The sequence below is a fragment of the Bombus pascuorum genome, unplaced genomic scaffold, assembly GCF_905332965.1.
Source record: "Bombus pascuorum unplaced genomic scaffold, iyBomPasc1.1, whole genome shotgun sequence".
Lineage (NCBI taxonomy): Eukaryota > Metazoa > Arthropoda > Insecta > Hymenoptera > Apidae > Bombus > Bombus pascuorum.
In genome coordinates this window covers 111934-135925 of record NW_026869764.1, presented here as the reverse complement: position 1 = coordinate 135925, position 23992 = coordinate 111934, and the positions used below count along the sequence as shown (strand labels likewise).

The 23992-nt window shown below is 34.6% G+C and overlaps 1 protein-coding gene across 1 annotated transcript; it reads right to left on the bottom strand.

Moving 5' to 3' along the window:
- Window positions 1-957: 957 nt before the first annotated feature.
- LOC132915952 (putative serine protease K12H4.7) lies at window positions 958-3716 on the bottom strand. Its single transcript, XM_060975714.1, has 9 exons — window positions 3581-3716; window positions 3218-3455; window positions 2948-3148; window positions 2639-2874; window positions 2423-2558; window positions 2039-2352; window positions 1832-1964; window positions 1578-1747; window positions 958-1505 (listed from the first exon to the last, which is right to left on the bottom strand). Exons 3-9 carry the CDS (start codon window positions 3076-3078, stop codon window positions 1396-1398), a joined length of 1230 nt encoding a protein of 409 aa, XP_060831697.1. The 5' UTR covers window positions 3079-3148; window positions 3218-3455; window positions 3581-3716; the 3' UTR covers window positions 958-1395.
- Between the last annotated feature and the right edge of the window lie 20276 nt (window positions 3717-23992).

Genomic DNA, 23992 nt, shown 5'->3' with positions numbered 1-23992 from the left:
TGAATTATAAATCTTTGTCCCAAATTTTTTCAAGAAATATGTATATGTATATCTAATATTCTTAGAACAATATTTTGTAGTCATTTGACGAAGAAATTAGTAAAATAAAATATTACCAAATGCATATATATCATAACAAACGTTTGACAAATATTTAAAATCATTTTTTTTAGAAATAAAGTTTCATGTGGATAAATTTTCTTATATTTCATCTTCTTTTTAGCATTAAATCACCATCCATCCATGTATTCTGCTATATCATTTATGAAATAATTTGTAACTCCATTTAAAATGGAAACTTAAAACAACATGGTGAACAATTCAAACGTTGCGTAGGAGAATTTTTAAGCGTGATTCATAGATAGAAAAACTAATTCATCCTACATTTATTGTTCTGTTTTACAGTAAATTATTTACGACTACCTTGTTACGTAATGTAAATACCGTATACTGCAGTAGCGTAAGTCAAAGATGAAAGTCGTGAATGTAGGAGGATCACGAGTTGATCGAAGGATATGCCAAAAAAATGAGAAAGTAATATATGTATATGTATAATTACTGATCAAACGAATTCTAATAATTTTTAAACGAATTCGATACAAACTATTATAAGAATGTTCGATTATAATAGGATTGACAATATTTTATGAAAATCATACGCATACTCGGTTGATCAATATCTGTAATGGGCACCTTGGCCTCGCCTTAAAGGAATCGAACAAACTCATAACGAAACGATATTCGAAGATGGTACCGTTAAGGAAAGGCCGACGCTATACATATCAGAATCAAAATTCATTTAGTTATGGTGCTCATTTTAAGACACTTTGCACTTATTCAAATTCATGTCGGATCTGTTTTTGCAGATTTTAAAACACCTTAATAAATTATTTGTGTTTAGTATTATTTTAACCAGTTGAACATCTTTTCTCATGCTTGTCAAGAATAAAACATATATAATTAATAGATATGTATTTATTCATTGACTGACGTAAGATATTCGTAGTAAGTTTGTACATGTATTTATTTAATACTTCAGTAATCTACAAAAAATTGTAATAGTGCCATTATGGGCAAACTTGTTTAATTGTATTTATACATGCATTCTAGTTGTTTAAACATAAACACAGAATGGTGAACACTCGTGTATCTTCAGTAACTTGTTATGTACGTACATAGTTAGTTTTAGTCTTAGTTATGCACGAATTGTTTCAACTAAAAATATTTATGTATCATAATTGTTTCACAGAAGTTCATAAAGGAAAATACAAATTGTTCAAAAAGTTAATAAGATAAATTTAATTCTTTTAATACATCATTTTTGTTTAAAAAAATAAAAAACTACTTATCATAAAGTAGTTAAATGTAGCACACACAGCGTTAAAAATATCATATTTAATTATGCAGCCATTCATCTATTAAATGTCCAACCTCAACTCTGGCAGCTTTCAACTGAAGTGGATCATTTTTGGAAGGAGGATACATGTTGGCACAATGAGCAGTACCTATGGTCATAATAATAAATAAATTTTTTGTATTACACGAAAAATGAAAAATTTCAATTAATATGTACACACCATCAATATAAATGACAGGTATTTGCGGATTTGCTGATTTTGTAATTCCCAAAACATGCCAAGGATCAATTGATCCATGTACAAATACTACATTTGTAGTCTTTAAATCTAATCCTCCATACAGAATATTTGTTCTATTCACTGCCGAATTCAGCAAATGAATATTGTACCTGTTAGAATACGGAAATGTTATAATTTTATAGCTAATGATTTATCATAATTGAGAAATGTATTTATCGTAATTTTAAATAAACCTTGGGCCAAATATATCAATGCATTGTTGTACAAAGAAATCTACTGGGAAAGTTTCACTAAATAATTTTGGGCGTGCTGTCGAAGTTTGAAAGAATCCAAATTCTGTACACGTTTGGTACGTCCATTGACGTCCTACAAGAAATATATTTTAAAATACAATAAATAAAAATTAAAACAGCAATAGTATAAGTAAAAAAATACACTACCCCCTTCTGCTTCTTCGCTAGCCCATGTTATGTTCCGAAGATTATGAATCATTTTATTATACATATAATCCAAACACTTTTTTTCTGATGCCTGTAATATTTTAGTGCTCAAAATTGCAAGTCTGTCAATAGCAATACCCAATGTTTCGTTCGTTAATATATCGCAGGCACTATCGATAGTTAAATTAGCCATTGCGGAATTATTACGATTGTCTTTATTGTACTGTACAATACCAGCAAAAATGCTTGCTATTGTTTCATACAAATTCGAAATATCATTACGTTTGGTATGTTCGTTGATTGGATCACATAAACTATAAGTAAAAATAATTTTTCAATAATGATATATTTGATTTGTAAATGAAGAATTTTACTTTTACTTACATAAATTTTTTAGCTATTCCTTGTTGACCGATAGGACGATGTAACATTATATGAAATTGTTTGTTTGCTTCTAGTATTGCATTTACACATGCTTCAGAATATTCTTTGAGGGCATTTTCAACAACAACAAAGTATTCTATAAAGTATAATTATTAATATAAAACACTTCTGTTTTAAATAAAATATTTTTTATATTTAAGTGTATCTTATATTTACTCTGAAAATCAATTTCTGCTAATAAAGGACCACTAGCAGAAACAGCCCCGTGTACTAAATGAGGATATTTATTACGCAACCAAGCAGCTAATGATCCAGCATATGATCCTCCAAATGCAATCCATTTAGTACCAGCTGGTAACTTGTAATTAATATTCATGAATTCTATAAAGTAAGCCAAATCTGCAAGTGCCTGTTGCGATGAAAGATACATTAAATTTTTCACGCCGAGATCCCTGCAGATAACAAAAACGTAACATTATAACTTAAAATGTATCAATTATATATTTTATAAACAATGTTACATACGAAGTAGGATGACTTTGTCCATAAAAGCGGTGTTCCACTTGAAAACATAGCGCCCCAAATTGCTTAGCATATTCGATCCATTGACCTTCTGCCATCCATTTAGCATTTGCTGCAGCTTCACCACTTATCATCAAAAATACTGGACCACCTTTCTTATAGTGCTCTCCAACCTAACCCCAACCTAACGTTTACGAAATATCTCTGAAAAAATAATAAAAAGATTTATATTATAAAATAAAAATTAAGAAATATTTAATATATTCTTATTACCTGTTGCCAAACACGCGCATCAGTTGGATCAAAGTGATCTAGAAACTGTGTAAACCATTCAGCACTTGGAAGTTCATGATCTTCAGATAAAATTGGAGCACCTAGATTACCATATTTGCTTCGACCCCTCATAAAAGTCTCCCATGATATACTATTATTTATAAAATTAACGAAGAATAATAATAGTAGTAAACGGTTCATAGTATCCTAGGTTTGGATAAACTATAAAATATGCATTCTGAAAAAATAAAAACTAAATTTATTATTTATATTACACATAAAAAATTAATATATTACGAATATTATTTTATCAATTTTATTCTCTAATAAATTAAAACATAACGATAACATAGTTAATACTACCTTTTTAAAATACAAGTTGTCTTACATTTATTATTTACAGAAATGATATTTTTAAAATTAGTTCTTATAATATAGGCACTAATATTATTCTTGTACAAATTTACACGTGTTTTTTATATATGAGTACTACAATTTATTAACTTGAAACCATGCTTGGAACAAAATTCCAATCTTTCCAACATGATAAAACTAAAAGAATATAAATATAAAAAGCAGAGGAATGTACTTACAAATTTTATAGTAATGATAAGTTGTTCTTTCCTGTTTAGAGCTTCTTTTTCTTTATAGTACTTATTGAATAATTTACTTAGTTCGTTTTAATATATACAATATTTAGAGAAAACATTATAATTTATAACCTTGATGTAATGAACAATTTTGCTGCTTTGAAAAGGCACTATATGTGTATCGTTAACTTGTTGACTTGTAGCAGCTTGTAGTACGTGCAGTCTAATATATGTCGGGTTGACGGTAGGGGCGTATAATGAATCTTCACCAGTGTGGTTCATGGTTGTCGCACAGATATTTATTACACAAGTATGGCTGATACAAGATTGACAATCGGACGCGGTAGCTGGACGCTAATGACAATGGCCCTAGGTTCGATATAGCGAATCCACGGTCAACGGGATAACGAATATACTTTGCTTCAAAGTCTAAGTCGGACTCAACTTACTACTCGTGATACTAGGAACGCTTGATTGACTCTTAGCTAATCAGGTTACCAGAAAAGAATGACTTTCCGTCGCGACGACGCTGCAGAGGAAAACTATGATGGGGTGTGCCTAAGGGCACGAGATCATCGGATTCGTCAAAGAAAGCCTCCACTCGGAGGGTGAGGGAAATAGACGCTGCTGTTAATTGGTCAATTTCTATGTTGGCGGTTAGAAAAGGATGCTAGCCGCCCTAGAGAGAGAGTTCCTAGCAGGTAACGTCGTACGTGACCAAATCAGGCTTTCCCATAACTTCCCGCAATAGGCGACAGATTTACAGGCTGATAGAATAAAGACTGTTTGTCAATCTGAAGGACTTTAGTTAACTAAGTCCTAAGATTTGTAACGGTTCCTCAGGTTATCTGAACATAAACTGTAAACGATGCATCGGCATCTGGCGATCATCTGGCCCAAAGAATGGGGTCTGTGTGTGGCGAGCTGCGGGGCTGTTGGAATGTCTTATTGTCAAGTGTCTGTACTGCCAATTCTTTAAAGGAAAGCTATGTTACTTTATATCTCTGTTAGGTGGAATGTTCATCCCGTGACCGTGGCTACGCTCGGCGACCGGTTGTCGCCTCGAGCCTAAACTCATTGTCTCAAGTTTCGAATGACTGTGTCTGGGTTATTTCGTAGATGCTACAGTATTGAGGCTTTTCCAAATAATTCCAACGGGGGGGACCCGGTGTCCTTTCATCTCCGACATATATATATATATGTCGGGTTGACGTTAGGGGCGTATAATGAATCTTCACCAGTGTTGTTCATGGTTGTCGCACAGATATTTATTACACAAGTATGGCTGATACAAGATTGACAAACGGACGCGGTAGCTGGACGCTAATGACAATGGCCCTAAGTTCGATATAGCGAATCCACGGTCAACGGGATAACGAATATACTTTGCTTCAAAGTCTAAGTCGGACTCAACTTACTACTCGCGATACTAGGAACGCTTGATTGACTCTTAGCTAATCAGATTGCCAGAAAAGAATGACTTTCCGTCGCGACGACGCTGCAGAGGAAAACTATGACGGGGTGTGCCTAAGGGCACGAGATCATCGGATTCGTCAAAGAAAGCCTCCACTCGGAGGGTGAGGGAAATAGGCGCTGCTGTTAATTGGTCAATTTCTATGTTGGCGGTTAGAAAAGGATGCTAGCCGCCCTAGAGAGAGAGTTCCTAGCAGGCAACGTCGTACGTGACCAAATCAGGCTTTCCCATAACTTCCCGCAATAGGTGACAGATTTACAGGCTGATAGAATAAAGACTGTTTGTCAATCTGAAGGACTTTAGTTAACTAAGTCCTAAGATTTGTAACGGTTCCTCAGGTTATCTGAACATAAACTGTAAACGATGCATCGGCATCTGGCGATCATCTGGCCCAAAGAATGGGGTCTGTGTGTGGCGAGCTGCGGGGCTGTTGGAATGTATTATTGTCAAGTGTCTGTACTGCCAATTCTTTAAAGGAAAGCTATGTTACTTTATATCTCTGTTAGGTGAAACGTTCATCCCGTGACCGTGGCTACGCTCGGCGACCGGTTGTCGCCTCGAGCCTAAACTCATTGTCTCAAGTTTCGAATGACTGTGTCTGGGTTATTTCGTAAATGCTACAGTATTGAGGCTTTTCCAAATAATTTCAACGGGGGGGGACCCGGTGTCCTTTCATCTCCGACACGGCCATCCTGACTATCACACGTCCTCGGGTGTATCTAGAATATTGGGTTTCCCCAATGTTAGATTCGATATAACTGTCGTTATTTACAATTTAGTTAAGTGTCAAAATAGGTCAAGGGTCCAGTTTGACAGCAAAAATTCTGGTCGGACGTTTGATAAAGAAAGAGTTAAAAGAGAGTGGAAATCCGTAACGTTACGATTGATATTCGAAGTGCTAGTCGCATTTTGTGAATCATCAGTCTGGGCGTAATAACATGATGGACCATTCTCGACCTCGCACCTGGACGACCCTCAGTTCTCTGGATCATGATACCACACTGAGCTTTTGTTCAAACACTATGTTAGATGTTATCTCCGTAGTGTTAACAATACTTGAATTGAATTCGGTAACGGTGTGTTGATCCCACACTTACTTTGTTTGGGCCGTATGCCCCCCGTAAGCGTGTGTGTGCCACTATGTTCGATCCGACACCTGATTACCGCACTGGACATGTATGAAGACATTGTCCTTTGCCATATCGCCACACTACGTTAGATGTTATTTCCATGATACTTGAATCGAATTCGGTAACGGTGTGTTGATCCCGCACTTACTTTGTTTGGGCCGTATGCCCCCCGTAAGGCGTATGTGAGCCACTATGTTCGATCCGACACCTGATTACCGCACTGGACATGTATGAAGACATTGTCCTTTGCCATATCGCCACACTGGCATATGCAAACTCTTTCTGCTAAGTGCTGTGGTCAGCATGATCCTCTGGGACCGAGGTACTCGCATCGTCATGGTCACTGTTCTCGTCATCACCGCAGACGTCCAACTCAATAGGAACGCGACTATCTGGCATTTTCTTTAACCTATCATGGCTGTATTTATATGACCGTTTGCCGTCTAGTGTTTTTATATTGTACCTATCTCCTTCCAAAATTTCCGCTATCACAAATGGACCGCTAAATTTCGGATCTAGTTTCGTTTGGTTCCTTTCCTCGTTTTTCTTTAATACAAAGTCACCGAGATTAAATTTAACTACTTTGGCTTTCGTTTTATCGAATCTTTCCTTATCATACTTAGCGCTATCTTCCATATTTCGTATGGCCTGTTGTCTTACGTTGCAGATATCTATTTCCTTTTCTTCGGTATTTTCAGATAGTAGTAACCCGTAGGGTCTCGCTGTTTTACCAATTAATAATTCTAGCGGACTCGATTTAGTCACACGATGAGTGGTGCAATTTAAAGCTAACTGTATTTCGCCGATCGCGTCTTGCCATGATCGCCCGGTCGTTTCTACTGTTGTAAACATATTCTTTAATGTACCCATAGTACGCTCTACTTGTCCATTCGCTCTACTAGCACCGGTTGCTATTAGGTGGAGTTTAATTTGTCTATCCTTACAAAAATCTTGAAATTCTTTGCCGGTAAAACATCGCCCTTGATCTGCTATTATCCGAGAGGGACTGCCGAATAGAAATATGGCGGACTTAAGTGCCTTAACGGTGCTAAGTGAGTCTATTTTACGAGTGTGGTGTAAGTATACAAATTTGGTAAAGGCATCGATCAGGACAATGACGTATTCTTTCGAGTCGTTCTTGCCGCTCAGCTTTCCCGTTATGTCTACGTGAATGGTATGCCAAGGTATGCTGGCCTTAGGTATGGGATGTAATTCAACTTGCACTTTGCCTGAATTCGCCTTAGAAATCTGACAAGCATGACAGTTCTCTACGAATTTGCGAACATATTTCGCCATCCCTTCGAACCAGTAATACTCGTACAGTTTCTCGAGCGTTTTATCCCAACCTAAGTGCATAATTGACTGGTGTATGTGGTTAATGACGGACCACCTAAACCCTCTTGGTACGATGGGCAGGCAGAGGGTCTTGCCTCTCCTTTGTATTTTACGGTAAAGGGTACCGGATCGTAACTCATACGTACTCGCAATGTCTTCCGCGAACTCGTCGTTTCGCAGTTTGTTGACGATTTCAGAAATTTGAGGGTCGCGACGTTGTTCCGCTAGTAGCCAATCTTCCGAGATTTCGGCCAAATTAATTTTCTTTTCTTCGATCTTGTTGGTGGGGGCGCGGTCGGTGTCTACAAGATTACGCGAGAAGAAATCTACGTGGGCCATTCGTTTGCCTTCTCGATACATAATGTCGAAAGTGAAAGTTTGCAAGTAAGCCCACCACCTATGAACCCTGTCACTTAGACTTACTTTATTACGAGCTGCTTTTAACGAGTTACAATCAGTGACAACGAGAAATTCCCGTCCGTGTAAATAGTGGCGAAACTGTTTAACGGCGTTTACAACTGCCAGGGTCTCTAGTTCATATGAATGATATCTGGATTCCGCGGGGCTCGTTCTCTTACTGTAATATTCTATTACTCGGTTTCTGCCGTCGATTTTGTGCATTAAAATAGCGCCGTATCCGTCCGAACTAGCGTCAGTATGTAATTCTATCGGGTAATTCGGGTCAAATATCATCAACACCGGCTCGTTGGTCAGGATGGAAATTATTTTTTGCCTTATGGTTTCGTGTCTATCTGTCCAAGTTAGGTTTTTAATACCGGAGGTAAGTGCGTACAATGGTTTCATTACCTGCGAAAATTTAGGGACGAATTTTCGGAAATAGGAGGCTAAACCTATGAACTGCCTAAGTTGAGCGACGGTCGTTGGTGCCGGTAGAGAACTCAAGGCTTGTATTTTACCCGGATTTGGGCGAACTTCTCCGTTATGAACTACGTACCCGAGATAAAGTACAGACGTCTTGAGAAAGGAACACTTCGAAAAATTGAAGGAGAACCCGGCGTTTACGAGGGTACCTAGTACGATGCGTAATCTTTCTAAAGCCTGATCTACCGATTCAGCGATGATTAGGACGTCATCCAGGTAGACAACGACGTACGAGTGGGCGAGGCCGCCCAAGGCATTGAGAATAGCCCTCTGGAAAACGGACGGTGCGTTTTTCAATCCAAACGGCATCGTCGTATACTCGTATTGCCCGTCGGGGGTGACAAACGCTGTATATTCTGTCGAATTGGGATGAATGGGGATTTGATGGAACCCGCTGGCCATGTCGAGGCTAATGAAGTACTTCGCCCTTTGCAATCTCGCGATTTGATCCGCGATAAGAGGTAGAGGATATCGGTCCGCGACCGTATTTTTGTTTAGCTCTCGAAAATCTACGCACAACCTATCCGAGCCGTCCTTCTTCTTTACGAGTAACATAGGGCTCGCGAACGGTGAGTTACTAGGCCTTATAATTTCTGCCTTAATTAATTCGCTTATTCGTTCGCGCACTATGCTTCGCTCTGCCTCGCTAAGCCTGTAGGGGCTTCTTTGTACGGTGATATTAGGATCGATCAGACGTATCTCTAACTGTCCCGTATTTACTCGTGCACGCGGGAAACCCGTAATAAATGAACTTTTGAATTCTTCGAGGATGGAGATCAATCGGTCTTTGTCTTTACCGAACACCTCGGTGTCGACCCCATTAATATCGATTTTACTTTCGGCGGTTACATTGTAAACATTGGCAGCTTTTGCCCTGCAGATACTGAGGCTATTTTGGGTAATATTTACGTTAAAATCTTGGCTCAAAATTTCGCGGCCTATCATGATGTCGTAATTTAGGTAGCCGTCGGCAAGGATGTGAAAAATTATTTCCAACGCAAAACCATTAATACGTACTATGGATGCAATTTGAGACGTGCAATTAATACGGTGATTTCCTATCCCTCGCATTACTACTACTTCGGTCGTTCTTTTGCCGGAAAATTTCGAGGCTACGGACTCTTTGATTAGCGAACATTCGGCTCCAGAATCGAAATAAAACGAGAACGACTCACCCAGATGGCTTAATTTACCAGTTGAAGACTCCACCACGCAGGAGTTGACTCGACGTTCGTTATCAGGGTTGCGATTTGTTTTCTGCAGCAGCGGGCAGTTGGGTGCGATGTGGCCCTCTCCGCGACACTTGAAGCATGACACCTTGGGCGATCCAGCCGGTCGGCTTTTCTCCTGGCGTCGTGCAGTCTCCTGTCTCTCGGTTCTCATTCTCGTACGACACTCCGCTATCTTATGCCCGGGAATACCACAGTGACGACACTTGATCCGGGGGTCAGGTAGCTTCTGCCGTTTAACTTCGGGGCCCGTTGATGGATTTCCTGACGAAGGCGCCAGCCTCTTCTTCGCGTAGTGGAAAGCATTCATTTCCGTCAAAAATTGGTCCAGAGTCTTGATGTCGCTTGTAAGCGCTAGTTTCTCGACACGTTCGTCGCGCAGACTCAGGTGATGAAGAACGGTGGTGATACTTCCTTAGGTTCCGCACCCGCCTCTTGCTTTTTCAATTGACTCACGATGGCCAGAAGCTGCTCCTTAATTGTAGACGGTGGTGATCCCACTTCTGATGTCGGGTTGACGTTAGGGGCGTATAATGAATCTTCACCAGTGTTGTTCATGGTTGTCGCACAGATATTTATTACACAAGTATGGCTGATACAAGATTGACAAACGGACGCGGTAGCTGGACGCTAATGACAATGGCCCTAAGTTCGATATAGCGAATCCACGGTCAACGGGATAACGAATATACTTTGCTTCAAAGTCTAAGTCGGACTCAACTTACTACTCGCGATACTAGGAACGCTTGATTGACTCTTAGCTAATCAGATTGCCAGAAAAGAATGACTTTCCGTCGCGACGACGCTGCAGAGGAAAACTATGACGGGGTGTGCCTAAGGGCACGAGATCATCGGATTCGTCAAAGAAAGCCTCCACTCGGAGGGTGAGGGAAATAGGCGCTGCTGTTAATTGGTCAATTTCTATGTTGGCGGTTAGAAAAGGATGCTAGCCGCCCTAGAGAGAGAGTTCCTAGCAGGCAACGTCGTACGTGACCAAATCAGGCTTTCCCATAACTTCCCGCAATAGGTGACAGATTTACAGGCTGATAGAATAAAGACTGTTTGTCAATCTGAAGGACTTTAGTTAACTAAGTCCTAAGATTTGTAACGGTTCCTCAGGTTATCTGAACATAAACTGTAAACGATGCATCGGCATCTGGCGATCATCTGGCCCAAAGAATGGGGTCTGTGTGTGGCGAGCTGCGGGGCTGTTGGAATGTATTATTGTCAAGTGTCTGTACTGCCAATTCTTTAAAGGAAAGCTATGTTACTTTATATCTCTGTTAGGTGAAACGTTCATCCCGTGACCGTGGCTACGCTCGGCGACCGGTTGTCGCCTCGAGCCTAAACTCATTGTCTCAAGTTTCGAATGACTGTGTCTGGGTTATTTCGTAAATGCTACAGTATTGAGGCTTTTCCAAATAATTTCAACGGGGGGGGACCCGGTGTCCTTTCATCTCCGACATATATATATATATATTATATGTATAGCTGATATAGTATGTGCATTTTTTGTATAGCGCCCCCTATAAAACGGTTTATTACAATAAATATATATATATGTATATCATATACACGAGTATAAGTTAGCAAATAAAAGCGCATAAATTATTTTACGAAAATAGTTCGTGAAAAAAAGACAGATACAAAAGTTCCAGATAACATTACCAAAAATGGCTCTAAATATATGAAAACATTTTAGATTTTAAATAAATGATACATGTAGTTAAAATATTATCAATGTAAACTTTGTAGTGTTAATTGTTAACGTAACTCGTAAGTACACTTATTTGTCTTGTATTACTTTTTGTTGTACTGGATATTAATTAGATTAAATATGTTATAATGAATAAAATCCAATTTTTTTTTTCATTTGAAAAGAGTTACATTAAGAATCTTCTTCTATTATTGATTATACATACACATAATTACTTCTTAAAAGATAATTATCATACAATCTACTAAAACTATATTTTTAATGTTTTATACATTTTTCTACGCATTATACTATTTATCTTATGATATTATAATATTTTATTTTTTATATATTTAATAGTTCCGTTTATATATATTTAAGTATATATTTGTGCATGTTGCAATCTTTTACAAAGTAGAAGATTGAATTCACATATATATTTAATAAAATTTTATTATTGTTATAACATTTAAAAATGCTTGACAAAATCGAAAAAATGTTTTATTTATATTAAAAATTAAATTCAAAGTAAATGTTAATTGAGAGAATATTCTGAGGGTAATAATATAATAAAAGATTGTCTCAATATCTGATAAAAAATACAAAAATCCACATAGCCAACTACAAATAAAGATGTTCGTAATTATTTGTGTGCTATAGTTCTACTTTCTTATATATAATCAACTATTTGATGGATATAATTCGGTTAAAAAAAATAAAAATAAAACGTTTGTACAAAAACAATACACACACATATATATATATATGAGGATATATTTTTTACATTCAATATGCATGTATACATATGTACGTAAACATATAAACAAAATCTTTTTTTGTAAAGTAAGAATCGAAATATGAATGCTTAACATTATAAACTGCATATAACTATTATAGATTATATACATATCACATATAAGCATTTTATCTAACTGAAATAAATCTTCGAGCGATGACATTATCAAAGGTATTTAATCGGAAAATTAATTATCTGTTCTATTTGGTTCCAAATAGTATATACAATAATCACTACAATTAAGGGTTGTCCTATTTGGTTGAAGCTTAGTATATACAAGAACCTACGAAATTAGGGTTCTGTTCTATTTTGAAACTTAGCATGTACAAGAACCTAAAATTTATGGATATGTTCTATTTTGTTGCATTTAGTATATACAAGAATGACTACAATTAAGGATTGTCCTTGTTGGTTGAAGCTTAGCATGTACAAGTACCTACGAAATTAGTTTTCTGTTCTTTTTGTGAAACTTGGCATGTACAAGAACCTATAAAGTTGTGGATCTGAACTATTTGGTGGAAACTCATTTTATGCACGTTCCAATAAAATTAAGAATTCTCCTATTTGGTTGAAACTTAGCATATAGAAAAATCTATAAAATTATGGATCTGTTCTAATTGGTTGATTTTAGTATACACAAGAACCACTAAAGTTAAGGATTGTAGTATTTGGTTGAAGCTTAGCATGTACAAGAACCTACCAAATTAGTTTTCTGTTCTATTTTGAAACTTAGCATGTACAAGAACCTACGAAATTAGTGTTCTGTTCTATTTTGAAACATAGCATGTACAAGAACCTATAAAATAATTTAACTGTTCTACTTGGTTGAAATTCATTATATACAAGGACCAGTAAAATTAAGAATTCTCCTATTTGATTGAAACTTAGCTTATAGGAAAATCTATAAAATTATGGATCTGTTCTAATTTGTTGAATTTAGTATATACAAGAACCACTAAAGTTAAGGATTGCAGTATTTGGTTGAAGCTTAGCATATACAAGAACATACGAAATTAGGGTTTTGTTCTATTTTGAAACTTAGCATGTACAAGAACCAACGAAATTATGGTTCTGTTCTATTTGGAAACTTAGCATGTACAAGAACGTATAAAATTGTGGATCTGGCCTATTTGGTGGAAACTCATTCTATGCACGAAAGAAAATAAAATCAAGAATTCTCCTATTTGGTTGAAACTTAGCATATAGGAAAATCTATAAAATTATGGATCTGTTCTAATTGTTTGAATTTAGTATACACAAGAACCACTAAAATTAAGGATTGTAGTATTTGGTTGAAGCTTAGCATATACAAGAACATACGAAATTAGGGTTTTGTTCTATTTTGAAACTTAGCATGTACAAGAACCAACGAAATTATGGTTCTGTTCTATTTTGAAACTTAGCTGTACAAGAACCTAAAAATTATGGTTCTGTTCTATTTTGTTGCATTTAGTATATACAAGAATCACTACAATGAAGGATTGTCCTATTTGGTTGAAGCTTAGCATATACAAGAACATACGAAATTAGGGTTTTGTTCTATTTTGAAACTTAGCATGTACAAGAACCAACGAAATTATGGTTCTGTTCTATTTGGAAACTTAGCTGTACAAGAACCTAAAAATTATGGATTTGTTCTATTTTGTTGCATTTAGTATGTACAAGAATCACTACAATTAAGGATTGTCCTATTAGGTTGAAGCTTAGCATATGCATGAACCTACGAAATTAGGGTTTTGTTCTATTTTGAAACTTAGCATGTACAAGAACGTATAAAATTGTGGATCTGGCCTATTTGGTGGAAACTCATTCTATGCACGAACCAATAAAATCAAGAATTCTCCTATTTGGTTGAAACTTAGCATATAGGAAATATATAAAATTATGGATCTGTTCTAATTGGTTGAATTTAGTATACACAAGAACCACTAAAGTTAAGGATTGTAGTATTTGGTTGAAGCTTAGTGTGTACAAGAACATACGAAATTATGGTTCTGTTCTATTTTGAAACTTAGCTGTACAAGAACCTAAAAATTATGGTACTGTTCTATTTTGTTGCATTTAGTATATACAAGAATCACTACAATTAAGGATTGTCCTATTTGGTTGAAGCTTAGCATATGCATGAACCTACGAAATTAGGGTTTTGTTCTATTTTGAAACTTAGCATGTACAAGAACGTATAAAATTGTGGATCTGGCCTATTTGGTGGAAACTCATTCTATGCACGAACCAATAAAATCAAGAATTCTCCTATTTGGTTGAAACTTAGCATATAGGAAAATCTATAAAATTATGGATCTGTTCTAATTGTTTGAATTTAGTATACACAAGAACCACTAAAATTAATGATTGTAGTATTTGGTTGAAGCTTAGCATATACAATAACATACGAAATTAGGGTTTTGTTCTATTTTGAAACTTAGCATGTACAAGAACGTATAAAATTGTGGATCTGGCCTATTTGGTGGAAACTCATTCTATGCACGAACCAATAAAATCAAGAATTCTCCTATTTGGTTGAAACTTAGCATATAGGAAAATCTATAAAATTATGGATCTGTTCTAATTGTTTGAATTTAGTATACACAAGAACCACTAAAGTTAAGGATTGTAGAATTTGGTTGAAACCTAGCGTGTACAAGAACAGACGAAATTAGGGTTCTGTTCCTTTTTGAAACTTAGCATGTACAAGAACCTACGAAATTAGGGTTCTGTTCTATTTTGAAACTTAGCATGTACAAGAACCTACGAAAATAGGGTTCTGTTCTATTATAAAACTTCGCATGTACATGAACCTATGTAATTATGGGTCTGTTCTAATTGTTTGAATTTAGTATACACAAGAACCACTAAAATTAAGGATTGTAGTATTTGGTTGAAGCTTAGCATATACAAGAACATACGAAATTAGGGTTTTGTTCTATTTTGAAACTTAGCATGTACAAGAACCTACGAAAATAGGGTTCTGTTCTATTATAAAACTTAGCATGTACAAGAACCTACGAAAATAGGGTTCTGTTCTATTATAAAACTTAGCATGTACAAGAACCTATGTAATTATGGGTCTGTTCTAATTGTTTGAATTTAGTATACACAAGAACCACTAAAATTAAGGATTGTAGTATTTGGTTTAAGCTTAGCATATACAAGAACATACGAAATTAGGGTTTTGTTCTATTTTGAAACTTAGCATGTACAAGAACCAACGAAAATAGGGTTCTGTTCTATTATAAAACTTAGCATGTACAAGAACCTACGAAAATAGGGTTCTGTTCTATTATAAAACTTAGCATGTACAAGAACCTATGTAATTATGGATCTGGTCTAATTGGTTGAATTTAGTATACACAAGAACCACTAAAGTTAAGGATTGTAGTATTTGGTTGAAGCTTAGCATATACAAGAACCTACGAAATTAGGGTTTTGTTCTATTTTGAAACTTAGCATGTACAAGAACGTATAAAATTGTGGATCTGGCCTATTTGGTGGAAACTCATTCTATGCACGAACCAATAAAATCAAGAATTCTCCTATTTGGTTGAAACTTAGCATATAGGAAAATCTATAAAATTATGGATCTGTTCTAATTGTTTGAATTTAGTATACACAAGAACCACTAAAGTTAAGGATTGTAGAATTTGGTTGAAGCCTAGCGTGTACAAGAACAGACGAAATTAGGGTTCTGTTCCTTTTTGAAACTTAGCATGTACAAGAACCTACGAAATTAGGGTTCTGTTCTATTTTGAAACTTAGCATGTACAAGAACCTACGAAAATAGGGTTCTGTTCTATTATAAAACTTAGCATGTACAAGAACATACGAAAATAGGGTTCTGTTCTATTTTGAAACTTAGCATGTACAAGAACCTACGAAAATAGGGTTCCGTTCTATTATAAAACTTAGCATGTACAAGAACCTACGAAAATAGGGTTCTGTTCTATTATAAAACTTAGCATGTACAAGAACCTATGTAATTATGGGTCTGTTCTAATTGTTTGAATTTAGTATACACAAGAACCACTAAAATTAAGGATTGTAGTATTTGGTTGTAGCTTAGCATATACAAGAACATACGAAATTAGGGTTTTGTTCTATTTTGAAACTTAGCATGTACAAGAACCAACGAAATTATGGTTCTGTTCTATTTTGAAACTTAGCATGTACAAGAACCTACGAAATTAGGGTTCTGTTCTATTTTGAAACTTAGCATGTACAAGAACCTACGCAAATAGGGTTCTGTTCTATTATAAAACTTAGCATGTACAAGAACCTATGTAATTATGGATCTGTTCTAATTGTTTGAATTTAGTATACACAAGAACCACTAAAATTAAGGATTGTAGTATTTGGTTGAAGCTTAGCATATACAAGAACATACGAAATTAGGGTTTTGTTCTATTTTGAAACTTAGCATGTACAAGAACCAACGAAATTATGGTTCTGTTCTATTTGGAAACTTAGCATGTACAAGAACGTATAAAATTGTGGATCTGGCCTATTTGGTGGAAACTCATTCTATGCACGAAAGAAAATAAAATCAAGAATTCTCCTATTTGGTTGAAACTTAGCATATAGGAAAATCTATAAAATTATGGATCTGTTCTAATTGTTTGAATTTAGTATACACAAGAACCACTAAAATTAGGGATTGTAGTATTTGGTTGAAGCTTAGCATATACAAGAACATACGAAATTAGGGTTTTGTTCTATTTTGAAACTTAGCATGTACAAGAACCAACGAAATTATGGTTCTGTTCTATTTTGAAACTTAGCTGTACAAGAACCTAAAAATTATGGTACTGTTCTATTTTGTTGCATTTAGTATATACAAGAATCACTACAATTAAGGATTGTCCTATTTGGTTGAAGCTTAGCATATGCATGAACCTACGAAATTAGGGTTTTGTTCTATTTGGAAACTTAGCATGTACAAGAACGTATAAAATTGTGGATCTGGCCTATTTGGTGGAAACTCATTCTATGCACGAACCAATAAAATCAAGAATTCTCCTACTTGGTTGAAACTTAGCATATAGGAAATTCTATAAAATTATGGATTTGTTCTAATTGTTTGAATTTAGTATACACAAGAACCACTAAAATTAAGGATTGTAGTATTTGGTTGAAGCTTAGCATATACAAGAACATACGAAATTAGGGTTTTGTTCTATTTTGAAACTTAGCATGTACAAGAACGTATAAAATTGTGGATCTGGCCTATTTGGTGGAAACTCATTCTATGCACGAACCAATAAAATCAAGAATTCTCCTATTTGGTTGAAACTTAGCATATAGGAAAATCTATAAAATTATGGATCTGTTCTAATTGTTTGAATTTAGTATACACAAGAACCACTAAAGTTAAGGATTGTAGAATTTGGTTGAAACCTAGCGTGTACAAGAACAGACGAAATTAGGGTTCTGTTCCTTTTTGAAACTTAGCATGTACAAGAACCTACGAAATTAGGGTTCTGTTCTATTTTGAAACTTAGCATGTACAAGAACCTACGAAAATAGGGTTCTGTTCTATTATAAAACTTAGCATGTACATGAACCTATGTAATTATGGGTCTGTTCTAATTGTTTGAATTTAGTATACACAAGAACCACTAAAATTAAGGATTGTAGTATTTGGTTGAAGCTTAGCATATACAAGAACATACGAAATTAGGGTTTTGTTCTATTTTGAAACTTAGCATGTACAAGAACCTACGAAAATAGGGTTCTGTTCTATTATAAAACTTAGCATGTACAAGAACCTACGAAAATAGGGTTCTGTTCTATTATAAAACTTAGCATGTACAAGAACCTATGTAATTATGGGTCTGTTCTAATTGTTTGAATTTAGTATACACAAGAACCACTAAAATTAAGGATTGTAGTATTTGGTTGAAGCTTAGCATATACAAGAACATACGAAATTAGGGTTTTGTTCTATTTTGAAACTTAGCATGTACAAGAACCAACGAAAATAGGGTTCTGTTCTATTATAAAACTTAGCATGTACAAGAACCTACGAAAATAGGGTTCTGTTCTATTATAAAACTTAGCATGTACAAGAACCTATGTAATTATGGATCTGGTCTAATTGTTTGAATTTAGTATACACAAGAACCACTAAAGTTAAGGATTGTAGTATTTGGCTGAAGCTTAGCATATACAAGAACATACGAAATTAGGGTTTTGTTCTATTTTGAAACTTAGCATGTACAAGAACGTATAAAATTGTGGATCTGGCCTATTTGGTGGAAACTCATTCTATGCACGAACCAATAAAATCAAGAATTCTCCTATTTGGTTGAAACTTAGCATATAGGAAAATCTATAAAATTATGGATCTGTTCTAATTGTTTGAATTTAGTAAACACAAGTACCACTAAAGTTAAGGATTGTAGAATTTGGTTGAAGCCTAGCGTGTACAAGAACAGACGAAATTAGGGTTCTTTTCCTTTTTGAAACTTAGCATGTACAAGAACCTACGAAATTAGGGTTCTGTTCTATTTTGAAACTTAGCATGTACAAGAACCTACGAAAATAGGGTTCTGTTCTATTATAAAACTTAGCATGTACAAGAACCTACGAAAATAGGGTTCTGTTCTATTATAAAACTTAGCATGTACAAGAACCTATGTAATTATGGGTCTGTTCTAATTGTTTGAATTTAGTATACACAAGAACCACTAAAATTAAGGATTGTAGTATTTGGTTGAAGCTTAGCATATACAAGAACATACGAAATTAGGGTTTTGTTCTATTTTGAAACTTAGCATGTACAAGAACCTACGAAAATAGGGTTCTGTTCTATTATAAAACTTAGCATGTACAAGAACCTACGAAAATAGGGTTCTGTTCTATTATAAAACTTAGCATGTACAAGAATCTATGTAATTATGGGTCTGTTCTAATTGATTGAATTTAGTGTACACAAGAACCACTAAAATTAAGGATTGTAGTATTTGGTTGAAGCTTAGCATATACCAGAACATACGAAATTAGGGTTTTGTTCTATTTTGAAACTTAGCATGTACAAGATCGTATAAAATTGTGGATCTGGCCTATTTGGTGGAAACTCATTCTATGCACGAACCAATAAAATCAAGAATTCTCCTATTTGGTTGAAACTTAGCATATAGGAAAATCTATAAAATTATGGATCTGTTCTAATTGTTTGAATTTAGTATACACAAGAACCACTAAAGTTAAGGATTGTAGAATTTGGTTGAAGCCTAGCGTGTACAAGAACATACGAAATTAGGGTTTTGTTCTATTTTGAAACTTAGCATGTACAAGAACCAACGAAATTATGGTTCTGTTCTATTTTGAAACTTAGCATGTACAAGAACGTATAAAATTGTGGATCTGGCCTATTTGGTGGAAACTCATTCTATGCACGAACCAATAAAATTAAGAATTCTCCTATTTGGTTGAAACTTAGCATATTGGAAAATCTATAAAATTATGGATCTGTTCTAATTGTTTGAATTTAGTATACACAAGAACCACTAAAATTAAGGATTGTAGTATTTGGTTGAAGCTTAGCATATACAAGAACATAAGAAATTAGGGTTTTGTTCTATTTTGAAACTTAGCATGTACAAGAACCAACGAAATTATGGTTCTGTTTTATTTTGAAACTTAGCATGTACAAGAACCTACGAAATTAGGGTTCTGTTCTATTTTGAAACTTAGCATGTACAAGAACCTACGAAAAGAGGGTTCTGTTCTATTATAAAACTTAGCATGTACAAGAACCTATGTAATTATGGATCTGTTATAATTGTTTGAATTTAGTATACACAAGAACCACTAAAATTAAGGATTGTAGTATTTGGTTGAAGCTTAGCATATACAAGAACATACTAAATTAGGGTTTTGTTCTATTTTGAAACTTAGCATGTACAAGAACCTACGAAAATAGGGTTCTGTTCTATTATAAAACTTAGCATGTACAAGAACCAACGAAATTATGGTTCTGTTCTATTTTGAAACTTAGCTGTACAAGAACCTAAAAATTATGGTTCTGTTCTATTTTGTTGCATTTAGTATATACAAGAATCACTACAATTAAGGATTGTCCTATTTGGTTGAAGCTTAGCATATGCATGAACCTACGAAATTAGGGTTTTGTTCTATTTTGAAACTTAGCATGTACAAGAACGTATAAAATTGTGGATCTGGCCTATTTGGTGGAAACTCATTCTATGCACGAACCAATAAAATCAAGAATTCTCCTATTTGGTTGAAACTTAGCATATAGGAAAATCTATAAAATTATGGATCTGTTCTAATTGTTTGAATTTAGTATACACAAGAACCACTAAAATTAAGGATTGTAGTATTTGGTTGAAGCTTAGCATATACAAGAACATACGAAATTAGGGTTTTGTTCTATTTTGAAACTTAGCATGTACAAGAACGTATAAAATTGTGGATCTGGCCTATTTGGTGGAAACTCATTCTATGCACGAACCAATAATATTAAGAATTCTCCTATTTGGTTGAAACTTAGCATATAGGAAATATATAAAATTATGGATCTGGTCTAATTGGTTGAATTTAGTATACACAAGAACCACTAAAGTTAAGGAATGTAGAATTTGGTTGAAGCCTAGCGTGTACAAGAACAGACGAAATTAGGGTTCTGTTCCTTTTTGAAACTTAGCATGTACAAGAACCTACGAAATTAGGGTTTTGTTCTATTTTGAAACTTAGCATGTACAAGAACCTACGAAAATAGGGTTCTGTTCTATTATAAAACTTAGCATGTACAAGAACCTACGAAAATAGGGTTCTGTTCTATTATAAAACTTAGCATGTACAAGAACCTATGTAATTATGGGTCTGTTCTAATTGATTGAATTTAGTGTACACAAGAACCACTAAAATTAAGGATTGTAGTATTTGGTTGAAGCTTAGCATATACCAGAACATACGAAATTAGGGTTTTGTTCTATTTTGAAACTTAGCATGTACAAGAACGTATAAAATTGTGGATCTGGCCTATTTGGTGGAAACTCATTCTATGCACGAACCAATAAAATCAAGAATTCTCCTATTTGGTTGAAACTTAGCATATAGGAAAATCTATAAAATTATGGATCTGTTCTAATTGTTTGAATTTAGTATACACAAGAACCACTAAAGTTAAGGATTGTAGAATTTGGTTGAAACCTAGCGTGTACAAGAACAGACGAAATTAGGGTTCTGTTCCTTTTTGAAACTTAGCATGTACAAGATCCTACGAAATTAGGGTTCTGTTCTATTTTGAAACTTAGCATGTACAAGAACCTACGAAAATAGGGTTCTGTTCTATTATAAAACTTAGCATGTACATGAACCTATGTAATTATGGATCTGTTCTAATTGTTTGAATTTAGTATACACAAGAACCACTAAAATTAAGGATTGTAGTATTTGGTTGAAGCTTAGCATATACAAGAACATACGAAATTAGGGTTTTGTTCTATTTTGAAACTTAGCATGTACAAGAACCTACGAAAATAGGGTTCTGTTCTATTATAAAACTTAGCATGTACAAGAACCTACGAAAATAGGGTTCTGTTCTATTATAAAACTTAGCATGTACAAGAACCTATGTAATTATGGGTCTGTTCTAATTGTTTGAATTTAGTATACACAAGAACCACTAAAATTAAGGATTGTAGTATTTGGTTGAAGCTTAGCATATACAAGAACATACGAAATTAGGGTTTTGTTCTATTTTGAAACTTAGCATGTACAAGAACCAACGAAAATAGGGTTCTGTTCTATTATAAAACTTAGCATGTACAAGAACCTACGAAAATAGGGTTCTGTTCTATTATAAAACTTAGCATGTACAAGAACCTATGTAATTATGGATCTGGTCTAATTGTTTGAATTTAGTATACACAAGAACCACTAAAGTTAAGGATTGTAGTATTTGGCTGAAGCTTAGCATATACAAGAACATACGAAATTAGGGTTTTGTTCTATTTTGAAACTTAGCATGTACAAGAACGTATAAAATTGTGGATCTGGCCTATTTGGTGGAAACTCATTCTATGCACGAACCAATAAAATCAAGAATTCTCCTATTTGGTTGAAACTTAGCATATAGGAAAATCTATAAAATTATGGATCTGTTCTAATTGTTTGAATTTAGTATACACAAGTACCACTAAAGTTAAGGATTGTAGAATTTGGTTGAAGCCTAGCGTGTACAAGAACAGACGAAATTAGGGTTCTTTTCCTTTTTGAAACTTAGCATGTACAAGAACCTACGAAATTAGGGTTCTGTTCTATTTTGAAACTTAGCATGTACAAGAACCTACGAAAATAGGGTTCTGTTCTATTATAAAACTTAGCATGTACAAGAACCTACGAAAATAGGGTTCTGTTCTATTATAAAACTTAGCATGTACAAGAACCTATGTAATTATGGGTCTGTTCTAATTGTTTGAATTTAGTATACACAAGAACCACTAAAATTAAGGATTGTAGTATTTGGTTGAAGCTTAGCATATACAAGAACATACGAAATTAGGGTTTTGTTCTATTTTGAAACTTAGCATGTACAAGAACCTACGAAAATAGGGTTCTGTTCTATTATAAAACTTAGCATGTACAAGAACCTACGTAAATAGGGTTCTGTTCTATTATAAAACTTAGCATGTACAAGAATCTATGTAATTATGGGTCTGTTCTAATTGATTGAATTTAGTGTACACAAGAACCACTAAAATTAAGGATTGTAGTATTTGGTTGAAGCTTAGCATATACCAGAACATACGAAATTAGGGTTTTGTTCTATTTTGAAACTTAGCATGTACAAGAACGTATAAAATTGTGGATCTGGCCTATTTGGTGGAAACTCATTCTATGCACGAACCAATAAAATCAAGAATTCTCCTATTTGGTTGAAACTTAGCATATAGGAAAATCTATAAAATTATGGATCTGTTCTAATTGTTTGAATTTAGTATACACAAGAACCACTAAAATTAAGGATTGTAGTATTTTGTTGAAGCTTAGCATATACAAGAACATACGAAATTAGGGTTTTGTTCTATTTTGAAACTTAGCATGTACAAGAACCAACGAAATTATGGTTCTGTTCTATTTTGAAACTTAGCATGTACAAGAACGTATAAAATTGTGGATCTGGCCTATTTGGTGGAAACTCATTCTATGCACGAACCAATAAAATTAAGAATTCTCCTATTTGGTTGAAACTTAGCATATTGGAAAATCTATAAAATTATGGATCTGTTCTAATTGTTTGAATTTAGTATACACAAGAACCACTAAAATTAAGGATTGTAGTATTTGGTTGAAGCTTAGCATATACAAGAACATAAGAAATTAGGGTTTTGTTCTATTTTGAAACTTAGCATGTACAAGAACCAACGAAATTATGGTTCTGTTCTATTTTGAAACTTAGCATGTACAAGAACCTACGAAATTAGGGTTCTGTTCTATTTTGAAACTTAGCATGTACAAGAACCTACGAAAAGAGGGTTCTGTTCTATTATAAAACTTAGCATGTACAAGAACCTATGTAATTATGGATCTGTTATAATTGTTTGAATTTAGTATACACAAGAACCACTAAAATTAAGGATTGTAGTATTTGGTTGAAGCTTAGCATATACAAGAACA

Excerpts from the sequence above, each read along its gene's own strand:
- LOC132915952 (XM_060975714.1), bottom strand. The coding sequence starts at position 3,078 with ATGATAAGTGGTGAAGCTGCAGCAAATGCTAAATGGATGGCAGAAGGT. Across the intron at positions 2,353-2,422 it reads GGAATAGCTAAAAAATTTAT|TTTATGTGATCCAATCAACG; the intron begins GTAAGTAAAAGT and ends TTTTACTTATAG. Across the intron at positions 1,506-1,577 it reads ACCTGTCATTTATATTGATG|GTACTGCTCATTGTGCCAAC; the intron begins GTGTGTACATAT and ends TTATGACCATAG.